At 50.3% G+C, this 22,888-nt stretch overlaps 1 protein-coding gene across 2 annotated transcripts in view; it reads left to right on the top strand.

The window, feature by feature from the left end:
* Nucleotides 1-22,888, top strand: part of RYR1 (ryanodine receptor 1) — a 114,256-nt gene that overhangs the window by 64,775 nt on the left and 26,593 nt on the right. The window contains exons 65-88 of one of the 2 annotated variants that reach the window (XM_037021730.2): nucleotides 215-345; nucleotides 587-919; nucleotides 1,777-2,017; nucleotides 3,118-3,205; nucleotides 3,309-3,401; nucleotides 3,839-3,853; nucleotides 5,038-5,208; nucleotides 6,587-6,646; nucleotides 6,858-6,995; nucleotides 7,490-7,602; nucleotides 7,792-7,888; nucleotides 8,137-8,243; nucleotides 9,805-9,856; nucleotides 9,978-10,043; nucleotides 11,154-11,253; nucleotides 11,550-11,629; nucleotides 11,723-11,799; nucleotides 12,381-12,454; nucleotides 13,105-13,122; nucleotides 14,223-14,303; nucleotides 17,807-17,895; nucleotides 17,988-18,116; nucleotides 18,197-18,301; nucleotides 21,826-21,907. In XM_037021730.2, the coding sequence (XP_036877625.2) occupies nucleotides 215-345; nucleotides 587-919; nucleotides 1,777-2,017; nucleotides 3,118-3,205; nucleotides 3,309-3,401; nucleotides 3,839-3,853; nucleotides 5,038-5,208; nucleotides 6,587-6,646; nucleotides 6,858-6,995; nucleotides 7,490-7,602; nucleotides 7,792-7,888; nucleotides 8,137-8,243; nucleotides 9,805-9,856; nucleotides 9,978-10,043; nucleotides 11,154-11,253; nucleotides 11,550-11,629; nucleotides 11,723-11,799; nucleotides 12,381-12,454; nucleotides 13,105-13,122; nucleotides 14,223-14,303; nucleotides 17,807-17,895; nucleotides 17,988-18,116; nucleotides 18,197-18,301; nucleotides 21,826-21,907 (2,540 nt within the window). The remainder of the gene's footprint in view (nucleotides 1-214; nucleotides 346-586; nucleotides 920-1,776; nucleotides 2,018-3,117; nucleotides 3,206-3,308; nucleotides 3,402-3,838; nucleotides 3,854-5,037; nucleotides 5,209-6,586; nucleotides 6,647-6,857; nucleotides 6,996-7,489; nucleotides 7,603-7,791; nucleotides 7,889-8,136; nucleotides 8,244-9,804; nucleotides 9,857-9,977; nucleotides 10,044-11,153; nucleotides 11,254-11,549; nucleotides 11,630-11,722; nucleotides 11,800-12,380; nucleotides 12,455-13,104; nucleotides 13,123-14,222; nucleotides 14,304-17,806; nucleotides 17,896-17,987; nucleotides 18,117-18,196; nucleotides 18,302-21,825; nucleotides 21,908-22,888) is intronic. The other variant, XM_037021731.2, reaches the window with a different exon arrangement.

Genomic DNA, 22,888 nt, shown 5'->3' with positions numbered 1-22,888 from the left:
TCTAGCAGAGCAGCTGGGGGCTCTCCTGAGCTAGGATCACCCACGGAGCAAGAGAGCACTCAGGAAGCCCGGAGCAAGACTGCATCAGTGTCCGCTGGTGACAGGCCGCTCTGGTCCGGTGGGATGTGGGGAAAGGGCACTTCTATGGGGGCAGGGGCTGGGACCCTGGGCTGGACAGAGAGGGGCATGGGAGCTAAGTAGCCCCCTCTTCCAGGCTTCGGCCAGCCCTTGGGGAGTGCCTGGCCCGCCTGGCAGCAGCCATGCCAGTGGCATTTCTGGAGCCTCAGCTGAACGAGTACAATGCCTGCTCTGTGTACACCACCAAGTCTCCCCGGGAGCGGGCCAGTAAGTTGTATGGGGCCAGGGCAGCTGTCAGGGGCTACATTCTACTGAGCACAGGACCCTGTGGAGTGCCCCCTTGGGGGCATTGTGGCCCAGTCTGGGCTCCGAGGGGCAGAGGATTCCTCGAGTTGGGGGCATTCCAGATTGGGGAATCCCACAGTTTGTGGGGTCCCTGGTTTGTAGTGTGGATACTGAGGTCTGGAGGTGATGGGCTGGCATGCCCTGACCCCTCCCTGCACCCCAGTCCTGGGGCTCCCTAACAGTGTAGAAGAGATGTGTCCTGACATCCCAGTGCTGGAGCGGCTGATGGCAGACATCGGAGGGCTGGCTGAGTCAGGGGCGCGCTACACGGAGATGCCTCACGTCATCGAGATCACACTGCCCATGCTGTGCAGCTACCTGCCCCGCTGGTGGGAGCGTGGGCCTGAGGCACCCCCACCGGCCCTGCCCGCTGGGGCCCCCCCATCCTGCACAGCTGTCACCTCTGACCACCTCAACTCCCTGCTGGGGAATATCCTGCGAATCATTGTCAACAACCTGGGCATTGATGAGGCCTCATGGATGAAGCGGCTGGCTGGTGGGTCCTGGGGCACTAGCTTCCTGAGGGCTGGGGCCAGTGTACTGGGCTCAAGGGCCTTGACCTGCTGTCTGAGAGGGAGATCCTAGAGTCCATGGTCTCCTGGGAGTTGGGAGGAATCTAGGTTTTCTCAGGGTCAAAAGGGCCCTCACAAGGGGTCAGAATTTCAGGCTGGAGTAGGAATCTCAGGCTGAGGTGGATGGATGGGTTCTGGGAATCCTCTGGCCTGGATTCTGAATTTCTGGAGGGTTGGAGAAGGTTAAGAGCTGGGTCAGTAGCCTGAGTTCCTTATACCAAGGGTCAGAGGATCAGGTCAAGTGTCAGGGTCCCAGATATAGATGGGGTTGTAGGTCAGAGGTCAAGAAATGAGCCTTTGAAAGGTTGGGATTCCTAGTTCAGAAGTTCCATGTCAGGAATTCAGTCAAGCTAGAGGTCAGGGACTGGGATGAGAGGGCAGGTGTCGTAGTCAGAAATCCTGTAGTGAGAGAAGAGTTTGGGTATGGGCCAGGTCAAAGGTTAAAGACTGGGGTGAGAGATCATGGGCTAAGGTGAGATATCAGGTCAGAAGTCGATTGTTGGGGTGAGAGGTCAGGGACTTGTGTCAGGCTGGAGTCACAGGTTCAGGTCAAGAGATATGGTTGTGATCAGGGATTAGTCACTGTGGCAGGGGCCAGGGCCTGAAGTCAGGAGTAGGACCAGAGGTAATGCCAAGGTTAGAAGCCAGGGTCAGTCTGGGGTCAGTGATGTCTGCTGGGTCCGTGGTGCAGGTCAGGAATCATGGGATGGGAACAGAGGTCACAGGTCCCATGCTGGAATTAGAGGCCAGCGGGTGCCTCTCCCCACTGTTTGGCCTGCAGTGTTTGCCCAGCCCATTGTGAGCCGTGCCAGGCCGGAGCTCCTGCACTCCCACTTCATCCCTACCATCGGGCGGCTGCGCAAGCGAGCAGGGAAGGTGGTGGCCGAGGAGGAACAGCTGCGCCTGGAGGCCAAGTCAGAAGCTGAGGAGGGGGAGCTCCTGGTGCGGGACGAGTTCTCTGTGCTCTGCCGGGACCTGTACGCCCTCTACCCACTGCTCATCCGCTACGTGGACAACAACAGGTCAGCATATCCCTGCTGTTCCCACACACTCCAGCCTGACCTCCAGCTTCCCTGAACCCCAGCGGGCCCCTCACCTTCTGACTTACTATAAACTTTTTCCAGTTCTCACCTGAATCCACCCAACCTTCTGCCCCTACCCCTGCCATTACTTATGGCCCAACAAAATCTAGCCCACTGGTGTTTATACCCCTTCTGCCCCTTTACACCTGAATCTGAGCCCCTGTGAGGTTGCCGTGTCAACCACAGGAGCCCCACTTTTCCCCTTCAGCCCTGTATCTCCAGGCTCGGGTAGACAGGGCCATCAGACTTGTGCAGTGCCAGGCCTTCCTCCATCATTGAGGGAAGAAAGAAAGATAGTCCAGATTGGGTCAGCCTCACTTTCCCCAAAAACTGGTCTTTAAAAAAAGGGCAGGCACAGGTATCAATCTACTGCTAACATCTCCCTAAAATCAGAAGCACTCCTTAAAGAATTGTATCTAGATGGCAGCCTAATCCAGGGGTAGTGAATAAATTTCAACTCCTCAATTCCATCCTGATTGAAAAAGATTTTTAGGTTACATCAGGGCTTTGTGAGAAAGGGTGCTTTGATTGATTAGCCATGTCTGTCACGGGAGCAGAAACAGCACGTAGTGGTCTGCATGCTGTAGGAATCCTTGCACATCACCTTTGTGCTCATGGGTTGGTATCACTGAAGGGTAGGCTCCTAGGAGTGGGAGTGCTGAGTCAAAGAGTTTGAACAAGTAAACTGTGTTATATTCAGACAGTGGAATGCTTTCTGGCAACGAACATGAGCAAACTGTTGTAACGCACAGCTTGGATGAAGTAGTTACACAATTGTGTTCACTTTACAATAATTCATCAAGTTAACATGTGTATGTTATACTACAATAAGAAGGTTACAGAAAAAGAAGAAAATTTTAAAGGAATGGTCATTTAAAACTTTCAAATCATCTGAATGGCCAGAATACACTAGAAAATTCCATCCCTCCTACTGGCCTCTCCTGGTTCCCCGATCCCTTCCCCTGAGATCTCTCTGTGTGGCCCCCTGTCCTGGGTATCCCTGCCCCTCCCCTCACTGGCCCCTTCTCCTGCCTCCCCAGGGCGCACTGGCTGACAGAGCCTAATCCCAGCGCCGAGCAGCTGTTCAGGATGGTGGGCGAGATCTTCATCTACTGGTCCAAGTCCCATGTGAGTCCCCACCTGCTGCACCCCTCCTCTCCATAACACACGAAGCTGCTGCCTGAAGATGCCTGCCCCCCAGTCTGATCCCCGACACTGCCTCCCCCACCAGAACTTCAAGCGTGAGGAGCAGAACTTTGTGGTCCAGAATGAGATCAACAACATGTCCTTTCTGACTGCTGACAATAAGAGCAAAATGGCCAAGGTGGGTGCTTTGCTCAGGGAGGAGGACTTAGTAGGGAGGAGGGCACACTCCCAGGCTTTGTACCTCATCCCTCCTCACCCACCCTGCCTGCCCAGCCCCAGTCACATTCCCTGCAGCCCTCACAGCAGCCCCACCTCCGCCCTCCACCTCTCTCCTCCCCATCTCCTACACCTCCCACCCCATCTTCTTCCTTCCCTCCGTTTCTCTCTTCTCCCTCCATCTCCTCCCTTCTTCCCTTCTGCTTCTCAGAACTGCCCTCTACAGGGTCCTAAAGAGCCAACCCAACCACCCTGACCATGGTCTGGAAATGCCCAGCTAGAGGGTGTATGTTGGGGTGGGCTCAGGCATGGGGGTGGGGCCACCTTGGAGCTGGGCCTGGGGTTCTCTGAGGAAACAGGGTAACTGTTCTTGTTTCTGTCTGCAACCTGACGAAGCAGGCTGGAGATGCACAGGTCAGCCCCACATCTGGGCCTTGAGCATGGCTCCTGGCTAACGCCCCACCCCCAAACCCCAGCATCTGCACCCCCCAGAAAACCTCTACTCCTGTTCCCCAGCCCTCATCCTTGGCTCCTGGCCCCCATCTTCTTTCCGTTGCTCCCCCACCTCAACAACCATCCATTCCCTTCCCAACTATCCACTTTTGTGGCAATTGAACTTTTTAAAAAAACTAGTTCAAAAAAAAAACACCCCACCTCACAGCCTTCCCACAGCGTTGAATGAAGCATCGCGGGCCGAGGTCATGGGCAGTGGGAACAGGAGTGGGAAAGGCATGTGCATGGTCAGGTGTAAGCCTTGGGCTCTGGAATCAGACAGACTTGAGTTAGAATCCTGATTCTTGGCAGTTGGCTGAGTGATCTTGGTCAAGAGTCTTGCCCTTAGAGCCTCAGATGGCAGCCAGCCAGTGGCCCACACCCCGGGGCTCTGGGAGACTCAGTGCGATGCTGCATGTGTGGCCTCAGCAGTGCCTGGCCACGGGTCATGCTCCATGTTGTGAGCCAGTGTGGATGTGGCTCTGGCCAAAGCTTGTCACCAGGGCTTCTCGTTGGCATGACTGGGGTGACCCTAGCCATGGGTCTACACCCAAGGTTCCAGAACATGGCTGTGGGACTCTGCCCCATGGCTCTGCTTCCAGACCTTTTGGGATCTCTCTTGCATCTTTTGTCTTCCTGTCTCCTTGTCTGTTCTGTTTCTCAGTGTCTCTCTTTTTCTTTCAACTTCTCCTATGTCTTGGGACTCTTTATGGTTCTGTATCTTTATTTCATTCTTGGGAACTCAGTGTTGGGATATGAAGTGTGTGCCTGCTCTTGGTGGGTGGGGTCATACTGGGGGTTCTTAGGGGATTCCAGGAGGAGACTGCCAAAGGTTGAGAAAGGCTTGGAATATGGGGAAGGGTTTGGGATAGAAGTTGGGAATCTGTGATAGGGTCTTGGGTCTGGGAGGGTCTAGGGTCAGGGCTCAGGTTCTGATGTGAAAGATCAGCAGGGTCTTGGGGGAAACTGAGGCAGTCTTTGAGATCAGGGAGGGGCTGCCTGGTATCCAAGCTAGGGGCTGGAGTGTGGACAGTAGTGGCAGGTTGGGGCAGGGACATGGGGCCCGACTGAGACTAGGGCTGGCACTGAGCCCAATGTCCCCACAGTCAGGTGGCTCAGACCAGGAACGCACCAAGAAGAAGCGCCGGGGGGACCGGTACTCTGTGCACACATCGCTGATTGTGGCCACGCTTAAGAAGATGCTGCCCATTGGCCTGAACATGTGCGCGCCCACTGACCAGGACCTCATCGTGCTGGCCAAGATCCGCTACGCCCTGGTGCCTGCATAGCCCCCTTCTGGGAACCTGACAGGACCCACCGCATGTCCACTGAGCCCCAGGGACTCTACTGAACCCTCAGGATTCCACTGGGAGACCCCCCTTAGGACCCTACTGAATCCTTCTCTGGGATCCTAAGGACTCGCAGCGTTCCCTAGGATGCCCTGAGCCTTCCCCAGGATACTGAGGACACCACCAGGATACTCTCAGAGCCCTGGGACCCAAGTACCACATTGAGCCTTCAGGGACCCTACTTAACACCCCTTCCCCAGGACCATGCAAAGCCCATTAGGACCCCGAAGATGCCACCCAAGACACCAGGAACCCCCCTGAGACTCCTCTGAACCACCTACCAGGACCTCCCCAAACACCTTGGAACCCACTAAACCCCTCATGAAACCACTGGCCCTCCCCTGACCCTATGGGTCCCCACTGAATTCTCCAGTTGACCACCTCTTCCTCTCAGGACCCTGCTGACCCCTCCCTGTGGACCTAGCTGAGCACCCAAAGACTCTCAGGGACCTAGCGAGCACTCTGTGACCCTAACCCCCCTGGGTCCTAATGGCCCCTTCTCCAGGACCACACCCAAACCTCTGAGGTTTCAAGGATCCTGAAGATTAATTGACCATGCCCCTGAACCTTCTTAAGCCCACTGGGACCCCACTGACCCCTTGTTTGGGATTACAACTTCCCCATCCCTTTCAGGCCCAGGGACCCTAAGAAGCCCTCTCAGGATCTTGCCCTGAGACCCCTAGAACCTCCCCCCAGGACCCTTCTAAGCACCTTTAAAACCTACTAACCCCTGGGGCCCTGCAGACTACTGGCTTCTCCCCTCTATCACAAACACTTCCTTTCCCAGAACCCTAAAAGCTCCTTCCCTTAGGAGCTGAAGCTCCTAAGACTGGCTGAGTCTAGCCAAGAACACTCTGGGGCTCCTCGGACCCCTACACTTGGTCTTTTAGGGAATCCTAAGGAATCCCCGCCCTGCTGACCCCTCCTTTGGCCCCTATATGACCTCTGCTGATCTTGCATCTCCCTCATAACCCCTCACCCACTCTGAACTCCAAAATTTCCCTGCCCATTTCCCACTTACCCCCACCCCACTCTGTCCCCCAATAATCCCTATGCGCTTATTTGACCTTTGAGGATATCCTTGGTCACCCCCTTACAGGGCCCCTCTAATCCTTCCTGCCTCTTCAGGGTGCTTCTGTGGCGCCTCAAACTCCTTGCTGACCGCCACTAAGCCACGGATCTTTTCAGGGTCTCTCAGACCCTCTCTCACAAGCCGCTGGGGTGATGGGCCTGGAAGGAAAAGGGTTGTGGGTCAGGGAGGATGCTGGGCCCTCCGGAGTGACCCAGCCTGGCCATGTCTCCCCAGAAAGACACAGATGAGGAGGTCCGGGAATTTCTGCAAAACAACCTTCACCTTCAGGGAAAGGTAGGCCTCCTGGATATGTAACCGAAAGGGGTATGTTGGAATAATAGCGACTGTAATAGCGTTGGAGCACTTACTATGCGCCAGGCGTTGAAAGAAGGACCTTCACTTGTACTCACCCACCCGTGAATTGTCACAGCACCAAAAGGGGGCCGTGCAGCCGGGAAGCCCGGGTGGGGAGGGACGCTCACGCGGGCTGGCGGTCTCTCCTCAGGTCGAAGGCTCCCCTTCTCTGCGCTGGCAGATGGCCCTCTATTGGGGCCTCCCGGGCCGCGAGGAGGACGCGGACGTCCCAGAGAAAATCGTGCGCAGAGTCCAGGAAGTGTCTGCGGTGCTCTACCACCTGGAGCAGGTGCGGCGGCGGGTGGGGTCTAACTACTGCCGAAGCTTGGGTCTCTGGGCGGGGCAAGGGGCGGGCCTTGGGCTTGTGGGTGGGGCCTGGGGTGTCCTAGGGTCTCTGGGTGGAGCCTTGAGTTTAAAGCAGGCTTAAAATGGAAACTTGGATCTGGGAGCTGTACCTGGTGCTTAGCTCTCGGCCCTGGGGGCGAGGCCAGGGTCTGGGCTGGGGCCTGGGGAAGATGCCTTGACTCTAGGGGAAGAGCCTTAGGTGGGTCTTGGGATTGGGCGGCCCGGGTCCGTGGGCGGGGCCTCGGAGTGAATGTCGGGTCTGGAAGCAGAGCCCAGGTCAGAACCTTGACTGTGGGTGGAGCCAAGGTGTTCCGCGGGCCCAGGGAGTCGACCCTGAGTTTGGGCCTGGGTGTAGATGGGCAGTTTCATCTGGGGTTGGAAGTGGGAACCGGGCCAGCCGCAGAGTCTGGGAACCCGGCCGATTGTGACCCCTCCCAGATCGAGCACCCTTACAAGTCCAAGAAGGCTGTGTGGCACAAGCTCTTGTCCAAGCAGCGCCGCAGAGCAGTCGTCGCCTGTTTCCGCATGACCCCCCTGTACAACATGCCCACGTAAGGCCCCCAGGGAGGAGGGCAGCTTGGGGGCCGTGGAGAAAGGGTGTTTGAGGAGCTGGTAGGGTTGGGTGCCAACACGATGGTATCTTAGGAATGGTTGGGAGAGGGAGATAGTGGAAGGACAGAGGGGACACTGGAGGGCAAGATGGTCTCAGTAGTGCCCACACCTTCACCTTTTCCCTGCAGGCACCGGGCATGTAACATGTTCCTGGAGAGCTACAAGGCCGCGTGGATCCTGACTGAAGACCATAGTTTTGAGGACCGCATGATAGATGACCTTTCGGTGAGCTGGGGCCTTCCTGGGAGTATAGGAGCAGGGCTGCACAGGGCTGGGGGCCGAGGCTGCTGGCTGCACACCTACAGGGGCGCCCTTCACATTGAGGGATGTGGGAATGGTGGCCCCTGGCTTCAGCAGATCCAGGGGAGTGGGCAGGATGTGGGAGAAGAGAAAAAAGTCTAGCCAGCTGGGCTATGAGGGAGACAGGAGGGGACTCTAGAAGCCCCTCCCCCAAACCCCACCTTTCCCCCCAGAAAGCTGGGGAGCAGGAGGAGGAGGAGGAAGAGGTGGAGGAGAAGAAGCCCGACCCCCTGCACCAGCTGGTCCTGCACTTCAGCCGCACTGCGCTGACTGAAAAGAGGTGAGGAGCCTTCCTAGGTCTTGGGGAAGGAACCCCCTACCTCCTGCCCCCAGCAATCTCCTTGTTCCCCAAGACAGACCCTCTGTGTCCTAAGGGAGCCCCACAGCTGATCTTTTTAATGTCACTTTACTATGACAGGCAAGGCTACTATATATGGTTATGCAGCTGAGCACTTAACAAGGGCGTCTCTTCTGAAGAGCTCACCTCACAGGCAGTACTGATTTAGGCTTGTCTAGAAGCAAGTGCCGTACTCAAACGAAACCAGCAAGTTATGGGGGGAAAAACCAATATATCATAACAGTTCTCCAATAGATAGAAGTGAGGAAGTGGGGGCCTTTTTCTAATTTTCACTAAGGCTTCACATGGGCTAATAGCAGTCTCGGGAATAAATAAAAGTATTAAAGCTGCTGCTGCTGACGAGAATAACGAGCAACATTTATCAAGTGCTTATCATGTGCCCAGTGCTCTGCTAAGCACTTGACATTATATTCTCTCACTTAATCTTCACACTATGAGATAAATACTGTTATCAAATCCTTTTTGTGGATGAGGAACTGGAGACACAGGGACTAATTTTTCGCACGTATGTGAAGTCAGGAGGTAGAAAGTCCCTGGCTGGGCAGCGGCATGATACTGATGGGGACCCTAGCTCATTCAGGCTTCCTCCCTGCCATTCTGAGGTTTTGTCTTGTGGTCACAAGGTGGATGTTGAACTTCCAGACATGATTACATGCCAGGCAGAAAGAAAAGGACAGGCTTTTTTTCCTTCTAAGACTAAGATCTTTTTATCCAAGAAGGGAAGCTGTCCCTGGTGGGCTTCTGCACAATATCTCATTGGTTAGAATTCTGACATTGGGCCAACATCAACTGCATGGGACACTGGGAAGTTGAGTGTCCTCTTTTCCATCCTCTGGGAAATCACTGACTTTGGAGATTCTCCAGGTTTGAATCCCAGTACAGGCTGTATGACCTTGGCCAAGAAGGAGCTTTGTGCCTCAGTTTACTCATCTGTAAAATGGGGCTAGTAATATATCTACCTAACAGGATTACTGCGAGGATCAAGTTGTTGATATACGTAAAGGACTTAGAACAGGGATAACCTAAGTAAACACTCAATAGGTGCTGGCCATTACTTCTACTACTACTATTACTACAACTATTATTATTAGAGACCCAAAGAGAAGGTGGTGGGTCATAGTGGTCAAATGAACCAAGAGGTGGAAGATGGCCCTGGAAACTCCAGGCTTCCGTCACACCAGGCTGGCAAATCCAGTGGAAAGGGAGTACCTCTACCAACAGCTCCAGAAAAACTCCCGGAATGAATTCCACTGGACCAGCAAGGATCACAAGCCCATCTCTTACCTATTATGGTGGCCAAGCAGATAGGAAGCACTGATGGGTTCAGCCTTAATTACACACCCACTCTGGCAATGGACAGTCTACCCGACCTGAACCACCCCGCCCAAGCATGGGGAGGGGGGGCTCTTCAGAGGAAAACTGGAAGCTGTTATAAGATGGGAGTCCTCTCCCCTGGATCCTATCTGCCCATTTACTTCCTCAGCAAACTGGACGAGGATTACCTGTATATGGCGTATGCTGATATCATGGCAAAGGTGAGGCCCTGCCTCCATCCAGGGCAGGTTCCCGTCTCCCCAGCAGCAATGCCTGTCGACTGCAAGGGCTGGGGTGGCCTGGGTGTCTCCTCTGTTCACCTAACGGATTTCCCATCCCCAGAGCTGCCACTTGGAGGAAGGAGGGGAGGGTGGCGAAGCTGAAGAGGAGGTTGAGGTTTCCTTTGAGGTAGGTGGGATCATGAGGTCCGGGAGGAAAGGGATGGGGGATGCTGACCAGTGTCTCAGGCAAAGTGGTCAGGGAGGACGGAGGGGCAAAGGCAGAGAGGTCAGAGCCAGGATGGGGAAAGGACAGGCAAAGGGGCCAGGACCAGGGAAGCCGGAGAAGCTCAGGGGGATGTGGGGGGAAGTCCAGGGGGCTGTGGAAGCCCAAGCAAGATCCCTGACCCCACCTGGCTGAAGGATATCACGAAGGACTTCTCAGAGAAGATGTTTGGGCAGAAGGATAAAAGGAGTGTGACGGCTGAAGAAAAGGAGAAAGGTTCCAGATGGGGGAACAGAATATGCAAAGGCCAGGCAGTGAGAAAGAGCTGGGAAACATGCAGTTAGCCCATTTGTCATCATTAAGGCCATCAGCAAGCATTTCCCTGAGTTTCTCAACTTTTTGGTGGTAGGGTCCCTTCTGGTGTCTGTTGAGCCTTCCTCCAAATAATGTTTTTAAATGTGTAAAATGAACTCATAGCAGAAGAAACAAGCATAGTGAAATAGCTGTCAAAATATTATTTAAAAAATTTGTGACACAGTAATTAATATCTGTATTGCCTTATTAATCTATCAACAAGACCTAACTACTTGTCCAGTAACTACTGTAACTGATGAGTAGTGATGAGCCTAAGTGATATTTTGAGATATCTGCAAAAATAATGTAATATGGAAACATCTGTGATTCTTGGTGACACAACCACATGTCCTGCTAATATTGCTGTGACTTATGGCCTCGTCCATAACAGAAGGAAATGTTACATTTCAGTTAGAGGGTGGTAAACATTAAAATGTAACTTTTCCCCCATCCAAGTTCACAGACCTCCTGCATTTTATCCATTGACCCCTTGGAGGTCCATGAGCCCAGCTTAAGACTGCTCCATGTCCAGCCCTGTGCCGAGTGCCAAATATAAATCATGGACTTCAGTTCCAGGGGATAGGATTTGCTCGAGGAAGCAATGAGCAAGTGGAGGTGGCTGGAACAGGGAGAGCAGGGGGGCAGGATGAGGACGTGAGGGGAAAAGGCTGGACTGCTGAGCCTAGATTCACTGGGCCCCACGGCCTGGCTCTGCCCCAGGAGAAAGAGATGGAGAAGCAGAGGCTCCTGTACCAGCAGGCACGGTTGCACAACCGGGGGGCTGCGGAGATGGTGCTTCAGATGATCAGTGCCTGCAAAGGTGCCCTCACATAGGCATTCGGCTCCTCCTGAGCACACCCCACCTGTCCTCTCTCCCCAACCCACCCATTTCCTGTGGACCCAGCAGCATACTTTCCCAGCCTTGCATGCCTGTGGTTTGCACTCACATGCCAGCTCTTGCATGTCCCACTTGCATTGCAGTTTCTCTCATCCTTCAATCATGATCACCCCTGCACGCACACCCTTCTCTTGCATACTCTGGGATGAATTTCCTGGTGGATGGAGAACACTGCTCCCAAACTGAGAGGACCATCTTTTGCACCCCACCCCCTCCAGGAGAGACGGGGGCCATGGTGTCCTCCACCTTGAAGTTGGGCATCTCCATCCTGAATGGAGGCAATGCTGATGTGCAGCAGGTAACAGGAGAAGGGACTTGGGAGGAGGGCTAGGAGGGGTGGAAGATCCCTGAGTGACTCCCAGGTCCCCCTCCCTTCCTACCCCCTCTGCAGAAAATGCTGGATTATCTGAAGGACAAGAAGGAAGTCGGCTTCTTCCAGAGCATCCAGGCACTGATGCAAACGTGCAGGTGAGCTCCAGCACGCAGCTTTTAGTTAAGCTCTTTGGTGTGGCTGTGCCCCCACTCCTGGTACCACTTCCGGTTCTAGTTCTGCTTTTTTGGTTCCAGAACTGCAGGCCCCCTCAAACCATCTCAAATACCTGGGAGTGTATTATAAGAATTCACGTGGGACAATAGGGGAGGCCAAATGCCCCAGGCTTAAAAAATGAGTTGTATTGTGGATCCGGACAGCTGGAAGCTGAAGGCTGTTGAGAATTCCAGGGTCATTCGGGAGGCAGGGAATTTGGGCTCTCTGTGTGTTTCTGCCTCTCTGCTGACCCTTATTAATGTGACCCTACTGTCTGTCCACTTTCTCTACCCCTCTGAAGCTTTTGCTAATTGATGGTTTCTGTTTCCTCCTGATGTCAGCTTGTACATAGGTCAACCTAGCCCCGCCTTCATAGAGCTTCCCCCAACTCCTTCAGCTTCCTCTTGATCTCAGCTTATGTCTGGTTTACCGTGGCTCTCCTCCCACCAGTGAGCGGGGCTCTGGAAGAGAGGCGGGCAGCGGCCTCAGTACATCTCCTCCATCTTTCCTTTCTTTCCCTTAGCGTCCTGGACCTCAATGCCTTCGAGAGACAGAACAAGGCAGAGGGGCTGGGCATGGTGAATGAGGATGGAACTGGTGAGGCCCTCTCTTGGGCTTCCCTCTCCCTGGGACAGCCTCTTCCTTTGGGATCCACCCCCGCCCCCAGCACTGCCAGAACTCCCTTCTTTCAAAACACCTCCCTTCCCCAAGAGCATCCCAGGGGACCCTGTGCAGTGGTCCCAGTACTGCCTCCACACCGCCATTCCTCCAGGGTGGCCTTGTCCATGTTCTCCCCACCCCCGCCCCAGGTGTCCTTCTGTCCTGTGTTCTCTCACCTGTCACCACACGGACCCCACTCTCCACATGCCCAAGTCTTCCACACTGGATGCGGTTCTCTCATTAATGTCCCTAATACGGTTAATCAAGTCTCCTCTTTGCCGTGTTGTGATGTGTCTAACCTTTCTGCCCTGATCCTCGCCTCCTGCCTTTCCACCTCTACCTGTCCCCTCTCTCTCCTTCCTCTTCTTTCTTTCCCTCTGCTTTTATCCTCATTCCCCACTCTTCCTTTCTTTCTTCTGTCTCCATACGGCTCTTTCTCTCTGTGGGTTGTTTCTCTTTCCATGTCTATGTCCTGTCCCTGACCATGTCACTGTTTGTGTTTCTGTGTCTGTCTTTCTGTCTCCTTCTGTCTTCTTTTTTTCCCTCTTTTCTCCTGCTTCCTCCTCCCATCCTGTTGGCTGCCCCAGTCATCAACCGCCAGAACGGTAATTCCCCCCACCCTATTCCCCTGCTGTGCTACCTGTCACCCTTCCCTTCTAACGCGCGCCCCCCGCACCACCCCCCCCCCCCCAGCGTGCCGGCTGAGGATCTGGGACGTCCAGGGGAGGGAGGAACCCTTCAGTGGGTGAACCTTGCCCGTGGGAAATCTTGAGATTGTAGGTCCAGAGACAAAGATTTGGGTCCCAGATTACCTGCTAACAACACACGGGACTATGAACAAGTCTCTTACCCTCCGTAAATCTGTGTAAAATATAAGATAGAGAAGATTGCAAAAATCCCATTGCAGCTGAATGTTCTCGGAATTCCAGACCCAGATTCTCAGTCCTGGGGAGGGGCTATCCTCCCTCCCACCTAGCCTGCTCACTACCGCTGAGACCCCAGTTCAGTCGGTCCTGCGGTTTTTATCTACCAACCTGATTGGTTGTCCCCAGCATCCACTCTGATTGGTCTGCTTGCCTCCTCTGCGCCTGCTCTGGTTGACCCATTCACTGTTTAGCCTCGGCTCTCCCCCACCCGTGATTGGCTTCCTCCAGATGCCCGTTCTGACTGGCCCATAGTTAATACCTTCCGCAACCCCTGCTTCTCCGCTTCTGGATTGGCTTTTTTCAAGGCATCTGAACCAATTGACTGGCATTCGATCCCGTTCCCTACCCAATCCTCTTCTGCTCAGAGCCTGGGCGTGAAAGTGACTCCAACCCCCATAATCCATTAACCCTCGTGGCCCTGGAGTGGGGTGCTGAGGGCGATGCCAGCTGCCTGAACCTATGCTGGGTCCTCAGACACTCTCGGACGTCACACAAGTGGTGACATCAGAGGGACACTGATGTAGAAAGACATTTGTGGCCCCAGCTTCATGACTCAGGGCTCCTCATGTCTCCATCTGCTGATGTCAGGGACTCTGAGGTCAGAAACCTCTGATGTCATGGCTACTTGTGGCCCTCAGTGTCTTTGGAGTGGTCGCTGCCTCTCCCCATGCACCCATGCTTTGTGTATGCGTGTGCAGTGTGCAAGGGTCTTGTGCATGCGTGTGTTCTGTCCTGGTGCATCTCACCCCTTCTGGGCCCTGCCCACTTCTTCCACTTAGGAGAGAAAGTCATGGCAGATGATGAATTCACCCAAGACTTGTTCCGATTCCTGCAATTGCTCTGCGAGGGGCACAATAATGGTGAGGAGGAGGGATGGGTGGGTGGAGAGGAGGCTGAGGGTTGGGGTCGATCCGGAAGTGTTGGTTGCCTGAATTAGTTTCCAGTCTCCTCTCACCTAACAGTGATGGCCTCACCATCCATTCTTGATGCCATTGTCTTTCATCATTTACTTTCATCAATGACAAAGCCCTGTCCACCCACTTTCCTAAATCTGTCTGGATTTCTGGAATCTAGCCACTTTGCTTCACTTCACTTCTTTTGGCCAGTCCAATTCCCCAGAAGCAATCTGTCAAAAATCAATTTGGCACTAAACCAGTTTGTCCAAATGAACAATTAGCCACATGCCACTCTACCACAGGCATTTGGCAGCTGCTGCCAAAGTTGAGTAAATGTGGTGGATTTCCATACTTGGAGTCTATAGACAAAAAGAATTCCATGATATCTTTTAATGAATCTACTAGAATCACTTATTGATTTTGTTTTTAAAATAGTTGGCTGGGAGGAATGCCAACAGATTTCCTTCCTAACTTAAGAGTTTTCACAACCTTTTACTCTGGTTCAGGCAATTTAACCAGATCAAGGATGGCACAGTAAATTAATTGAACAGAGCATTGGTGAGAAAATATAATCTCATATTACACACATAGCTTACATCATTAAAGGGGCAGTCAACATTCTGTACAGCAAACATTCTACCCAATGCCATTTCTTATGACAAGCATTCAGTGTCAGGTTTGTGGTTATAACACCTAGCAGGTGATTATGAAACCGCAGACTGCCCCAAAATTAACCCTCCCGACAAGCATGGGAGTAATTCTAAATTCCATATAATCTGCAACCCACTTGGGTAGTGTTCTTTGAGGTGACTGACTTGTAAATTTCCTTAATCTTCCCTCTTTTCAACAAAAGCTAAACCATGATCCATTGCTTTACATTGTCAAAAACTTGTATGTCCACAACTAGTTTTTCTTTAAGGTTTAATGAATACCTTTGTGCTACATGACTAGGATTTTCTTAAATTTTAACTAAGGTGTAGTCAGTCTTCGGGGTTTTAAATGAATTTTATCCCCTGGGTCTGTGGCTTTTTGAAAATAAATGTTCTTAGAGGTGGGATTTTTTTCTCCTACCAAATATGTGATCCAGTGCTCTAAATTTATGGTTTCATTAGCTAGCCCAGATAAATTTTTACAGTATCTTTTCATGAAATATCTTTCATGAAAATGCCTTGCATATCTTGAGTATTAAGTGCCATTCAAAGTAGACAAAACATTTGTCTCTTGTTTATTTGCGCATGTCCGTGACAGTGTTCTCAGTTGTCAGAGTTCTTTACAGGATTGTGGAGCTGTAGATCTAACCATTTAGGCATACAGTCTGATTTAAATTAACACAAAGGAGTTAGAAAACAGGGTTGATGGGAAAACCTGTACATTTGCTTATAAAATATTGAATATTTACATATATTCTTAATGTGAAACCAGGCAAAACCGGCATTCAGCTTCATATAACAACTGTAAAGTGGCTGTAGGGAAGTCAGGTGGACAGTAAAAGTTCAGGGGAAAAAAACTTTAAAGGGCTGGTGAAGCCATCCTCTGCAACATGATGTTGCTATAAATATTAAAAGGACTTAACTGAAGCCTATTTTTGTTGCTTTGATAATTCAATGGATTGGTCAAATGAATTCAGTGAATCTGGCCAAACAGGTCTATAGAGGTGGTTCTCAAACTTAACCTGCTACAGAATTACCTGGAGGCCTTGTTAAAATATAGACTCCTGGGCCCCATCCCAGATTTTCTGATTAGTAGTTCTGGGGTGGAGTCCGGGAATTTGGCTTTCTAACAGGTTCCCAGGAGATGCTGCGGGTCTGGGATCCACACTGCTCTGACCCCAGCACTCTCTTGAAGGCCTTTTAAGACTGCTGCTTATTGAGCACTGTGTCCCAGATGCTGTCCTAAATTCTTTATGTGTGCTAAAGCATTAAAACCTCACAACAGCTCCATAAAGTAGGGTCTTCTGTGAACACCACGTTATATGTAGAGGAACTAAGGCAGAGTCTGTGCCACACAGAAAAGTTCAAAAATTTGTCTGAGGTCACACAACTGGGAATTCATGCAGCCAACTCCTACTTAACCTTTCAGGTCTCAGCTTAAAGGTCCCGTCCTCCAGGTAGTCTTCCCTGACCACCCAGGCTGGCTCAGGCATCTCCTCTGGGTTCCTCCCATTCCCTGGGTCTCCCACTTTATGACCCTGATCATTCTACGCAGTATTCCACACTAGCACCTTTACTACCTATGAACAGTGTTTTATTATTATCTTTGTTATCGTCCTAGAACTTCTCAATCACATATTGAAGTAGAGAGAATGGTTTAGTAAACCCCTAAATGCCTATCACTCAGATCTGACAGTTGTCAGCTTTCTGCCATAGAATAATGTTATTCAAAAGTGGGAACTAACTCACCAGAGGGTTGTGAATTCAGTTTATTGCAGAGGTTCCTATATTAATTGCACATTAGTGTGCCTAGAGAGCTTTAAAAGATACTAAAGCCTGGGTTTTACCCCCAGAGATTCTAATTTAGTTGATCTGGGGTGGGGCCTGAGCATTGGGATTTTAAAAAGCCAATGGGTGATTCTAACGTGCAGCCAAGGTTGAGAGGTTAAGAACTATAAATTTATTGGGTTGAGATCAGAATTCTTTGGTAGTTAACTGGACTAGTAGAGGACAGAAATTCATATACTATGTGAATGCTGTCACATAGTAAGGTTATGTGAAACTTCTGCTCTAGATATATATGGTTATAATTTCAGATTAAGTACATGTACTGGGTCTCAATGTAAAATGGATTTTCTACTGGGGGTTGCAGTTAGAAAAGATTGAAATGTTACTACATGAGAATACAAACTTCACAAGGGCAAGGTCTATTTTCTCTGCTGTACCCCCAGGGCCTAAAACAGTGCCTGGAACATAGTAAATGCTCAATAAATTTGTAGTACAAAAGAATAAGTGGCCAATTTCATCTCCTGCAAGCAAATAGTATATACTCAATAAATGGATATTGGATAGGTAAATAAATGGCAGATGTTTATCTCCTCTGGCTTTTGGTAGGGGCTCAATAAAGATTTGTTGGATAAATGAATAAATAACTACTCTTCCATTTACCCCAGCACATAGTAGGCATTCAGTAACAATTTTTGGGAACAAATAGAAGACTGACTCTTCATTTAACTGTGCTACATTGTAGGTGCTCAAGAAAAATATTTTGGAAAAAAAATGAGTTAATTACTGACCCTCCACATCTCGCATGTAGTAGGCTATCAGTAAATGTTTATTACATATATGAATCAATGATCTTCTGTCTTCCTCTGACACCAGTAGGTCCTTGATAAAAAGTCATTAATGATTATATGCCTTCTGGCATACAAACACGCTCTCAATACACTTATTGCATAGATGAATCAATGACCCGCTGTTCATGTACCCTAGCACTCGGTAGATTCTCAGTGAATGACTTACTTTTCATTTCCTTAGATTTCCAAAACTACCTACGGACACAGACAGGGAACACGACCACTATTAACATCATTATCTGCACAGTGGACTACCTCCTTCGGCTTCAGGTGAGGATGTGGCCGTCCAGGTGTGATCTGGGTTGGAGGCTCTGGGGCCACGATTGGTCCCAGCACCCCCTCACACCCTGTGGGCCTCCCAGGAGTCCATCAGCGACTTTTACTGGTACTACTCCGGCAAGGATGTTATTGAGGAGCAGGGCAAGAGGAACTTTTCCAAGGCCATGTCGGTGGCTAAACAGGTGTTCAACAGCCTCACCGAGTACATCCAGGTAGGGCCTGCCCGCGGCGGGCGGGGCAGTCCCGCAACGCGCGCCCTGCGCCGCGCTCACTGTAGCCCTCTGCTCCGCAGGGCCCCTGCACGGGGAACCAGCAGAGCCTGGCGCACAGCCGCCTCTGGGACGCGGTGGTGGGATTCCTGCACGTGTTTGCCCACATGATGATGAAACTCGCTCAGGTTCGGGCCCCTCTGTTCTTCATCGAACTGCTTTCGGGCACCCCCCACGTGTGGCGTTTACAAGTCCTACCCCCATTAGCTTCTCATTTAAGTGCTCCCGGCACGTTCCACACTGGTTACCTCCCTGTTCCTTCTGGTCTGGATCGCTGCATGACCCCGCCTCCTCTACTGCCTTCACCAATCGGCTGGTTTCCAATCCGCATTTCCATTGGTCTGACGTTTGGGTCCCGCCCCTCCAGCCGGAGCTCCTTAATGATTGGTTGGTGTTCTTTTCTCTCTCCTGAGGTCATCTCAGATTTGGACAGCCCTGGGGATAGAATGGGAGGGGCAGGCTTTCAGAACTTGGCCTGGGGCTGAAGGAGTGTTTTACTTCTTTATTCTGCCTGCGGCAGATGACGCCCATCGCGGGCAACCATGATGTAAGGTCCCTATCGAGTCCGTCTCCCATCTCTAGAATCCTTGTGCTCCCATTCTCCACCACCCCCGCCCCTTTGTCGCCTTATCAGTGTATCACCAAAACCTTATCCATTTGCTCTGCTTGTGTCTGGCAAACACATTCAAAGCTGCCATATGCACTGCACCAGGATTCAACATCTGAAGCGGCACCATCCACATCCTAGATATCATAAATGTATCTTTGTATTTATTACGGTAGTTTTCCAGCAGGTGGAAGTAAAGTATCCTGTATGTTATAATTTCCCAGCAAGAAAAATCTTGAGGAAGGAGAGTCTTTTCCTATTTACTCAAAGGGGCTGGCAGAAATCCTGTCTGGTGTTATATGACTTTGAAGGGAGTTGAACTTGGAATGCAATTCCTCAGTGTCAGTGCAGTTGAAGTTGTGTTGTTGGTATAATCTTAAAAGTCTAGAGAATGTTGGTATCTTAATATAGAGTTCCAAATCCTGCAGTGTTAATTCATTAGCCAAGGTCGAGGGCTAGGTTGCGCGGGCTAGATGTCCAATGTAAAGTGGTGGGTTAAGGGGGAAAGTATAAAAGAATTTATCACTTCACATTGCAGATTCAGGGTCTAGAGAGATGTCAGCAGACTTCATTCTCAGTCAGGCTCTCCCCACGGACTGGAAAAATGGTGCCCTGGCCTTCCATGCACCCCACTAACAGCTCCGGAGGGAAGAGAACTCATCTTTCTTGAGAGTTCCAGGAAAAGATCTGTGATTCTCTAGATTGGACTGTTGAGTCATACACCCATCCCTGAGCCAATCATTGTGGCCAGGGGAAAGAAAGTTCTGATTGGCAAGACATAACCCCCAGAATCAGGATGTTGTCCGGCAGCTGCGCCTGAGGAGATCTCTCCCTGTGCACTGAGGTGAAACCTCAACCTGGATGGGGCAGGGTTTGTGACTGAATGAGAAGGAATTCTCGAACAGGTCAGACAACTGTAGGAAAGGGAGGAATTCATTAAAGCGAGAATAGTAGTGAATGGCAGCAACAGTTCAGGCAGCAGAGAGCAAGGAAGAAGAGAGGGAGGAAAGGGAAGCTCATTGAACTGCTGGGCATAGGGCAAATCCCTTGCCAACTCCTAAAACCAGAGTCACCTGGCATCCAGTGTCCGCTTGAATCTGCAGAGCATGGCAACTAAGCCTTTAACACCCCAGGATTTGGGGGAGCTGCAGAGCACTGGATGGAGTGAAATTATGTTCTGAAAACTTGCCAAAGGCAAAGAAAGGAGATTTTCAGGCAGGCTACTAACGAGCACGATCATACATCCCCAGTCCTGTCCAGGTCACCCAGGTGATGGGAACTTGCAAGCCCAAATCAGAGATCTTAGTAGCCCTTCCCTACTTGTCTGTAGTAGAACAGAGAGAGAGAGAGAGAGAGAAGATTAGTGCTTAAGTCTAGAAAATTGAATGAAAATAGCAAAGTAACTAGGACGCTTACCATTGGAAGAGTGCAGACCAAATGCATGAAGTTGAGCAATAAGAAGTCTTTATTTAAGGCAAAAGTACACACTTGAAGAAAGGGGAGTGTGGGCAACTTCAGATAGGCGGTGCACTTAACAGTTTAGGATTCTGTCTTTTAAGGCTTTAAAAAATAGGGCAAAGACACTTTGAAGAACATGTGTCTCCTAGATCCTTCCCCTGTCCCCTCATCTGCTCAGCATTATTGTGAATGTCTATAAAGCTACTCAAGGAAAGAAAAAAAAATAGGGCAAAGGTTTGGTGGGGGCAGAGAGCTGTAGGCTTGACATGTGGTTTTATGATGTCTGCCTCCAGTGAGAGACATTATGTCACCATCCACAGTCAGTCCTCTAGATATTCTGTAAGATAAACTTAACACAAGGAATTTCTTCATCCTGTTCTTCTCCAAGATCATGGTTACCCTCAAGCAGTGGGGACATAACATTTAGGACTACTTCTCTTGTCCCAAGATAGGGTAGGTTATTGGCTGATTACCATAAAATATGTTAGGAATCTTAGCTCCTAACTGCCTGGTTTTTAACATGCAATCTTAGGCTTAAGATGGAGTCCTCCTCTTCTATACTATTGATGTCTTCACATTTTCATCATAGGCAGTGAGAGTTAATCATGATGGTTGTCCCACATCCCTGCCCTACCTCAAGGAAGGTGGGGTTAGCCCCACAAGCTCTGAGAGTGGAATTGTTAAGAGATCCCTGGGAGGCTGACATACCACAGGCATCCTCCCGTCTTAGGATCTCGAGGTCCTGAAATGTTGGCATCTTAGAATGCAGAACTTTGGAACTATGGAAATGTGTTAGGATTAGAATCAATAACTCTACCGCTAGCACTGGGGTAGAGGAGCCTTCATCCCATTTATCTGGTATCCTTCTCCCTCCTCCATATTATTAGGTAGAACTACATGAAATTACCACTTCATAGGTTGAAAATGCTCAAATATTGGCAGTTTTATGTGGGTCAACCTAATACAAATAGGGTCTGTAAAGCAGAACTTTGACCATGTTGGAAACGTCTGCAGGCCCCATGTGAGGCACTGTCACAGGGAAGACAGCATGCCCCCACATTCTTCCCAAATGGCTCACTAGAAAACTCATGGCTGAATCCTCTAGCCTTCTTCTTGAACCAAACCTCACTTTTTCCATCACATTCATTCAACAAACATATGTCAAGCACCCACCATAGGCCAGGCACAGTGCTTGAGCTCTCATCCCTTCTCAGATCTGTGTTTCTATCCCCAGTATTTTCCTCTGTCTCTGTCTATCTTGGCCCCAAGCATCTCCTCTCCAAACCCCATTCTCCTCCTCTCAGGCCTTCTTTTCTGCCAGCCCTCACTCCCACATATCCCCTGTTGGGCCTGATTCCCCCCAAAATGCCAACCCACCCCCACAATCTTATCTCTCTGCCCCTTCCCCTGCTTCCGAGGAACATGCCTGGACTTGGGTCCCCTCGGAGGTAAGAGAGGAGGAAAAAGGGTTCTTAGGCCCCACTGGGTGGGCAAGGAGTGGCATAAGCAACTTCAGGTGGGGGTGGCATCTCTGCAGAGACCAGCCCTCACATGGCTGGGATTATGGCTGGGATTTGGCATCCATAGGACTCGAGCCAGATTGAACTGTTGAAGGAGCTGCTGGATCTGCAGAAGGACATGGTGGTCATGCTACTGTCACTACTAGAAGGTAAATGCCCAGCGGGTGGGGGTAAGGGCAGAGTAAGAGGTGCAGACAAGCCTGAGTATGCCCTCTGAGACCCAGGTAGCCCTAACCTTCAACCCCATCTGACATGTCAGGGTCAATAGGTTGACTAAAAAATTGCAATAATAAGCTTAGCAAACAGTTACTGAGCATTTACTATGCACCCTGACTGTGCACATATTAGTTTATTGAATACCCAGAGAAATCTTAATAAAGTAGGTAGCCTGGACACTTCTGAAAAATTTATATACTTAATAGTTATTTATTTGTTAAGTGTGTCCATTAGTTTCTGCTGCCTATCAAATATCCTCAAGACTTAGTGACTTAAAATAACTGTAATTTATTACTAATTAATGAGACAATTTAACTAGAAGACAAAGACATTTTTCTATAGAGGTTCAAAAAGAGGGCTGTTACTCTTTTATATGGCTGTATAGTACTCCATTGTGGGTATACAGTGATTTATTTAGCTACAACCATACTGATGGACATTCAAGGTTTTTTTTTTTAAATATTTTGCTATTACAAGCAATGTTTTAGTCAATAATTCTACTACAGTGTTTCAATATTTTGGTAACTAGCCATGACCTTTTAAAAAGTAAAAGGTTCCCTTTAAACATCAGAGTTCCTGCTTTCTTGAAAAATTGAAACATTTGTGCCTCTGGGCCCACATTCTCACATGGCAAAAGTCAGTTGGACTGGATTTAATAACTGAACTATATCAATGTTAAATCTGATTTCGATGACTGGACTGTGATTATAAAAGAGAACATCTTTGTCGTTTAGGACATATACACTGAAATGCTTAGGGTTAAAAGGTCTCATATTTGCAGCTTACTCTCAAATGATTCAGTGGAAAAAAACTGAGAAGTGGGGGCAAGAGAGGAATTAGAAAACCACTGTGGCAAAATGTAAACAATTGGTGAATCTGGAATATAGGAGGGGTCCTGTGCCCTATTCTTGCAA

Source organism: Manis javanica, chromosome 17 (assembly GCF_040802235.1).
Source record: "Manis javanica isolate MJ-LG chromosome 17, MJ_LKY, whole genome shotgun sequence".
In the NCBI taxonomy this organism is placed as follows: Eukaryota; Metazoa; Chordata; class Mammalia; order Pholidota; family Manidae; genus Manis; species Manis javanica.
The sequence above is the reverse complement of the archived record's forward strand: the minus strand, read 5'-3'. Positions and strand labels throughout refer to the sequence as shown.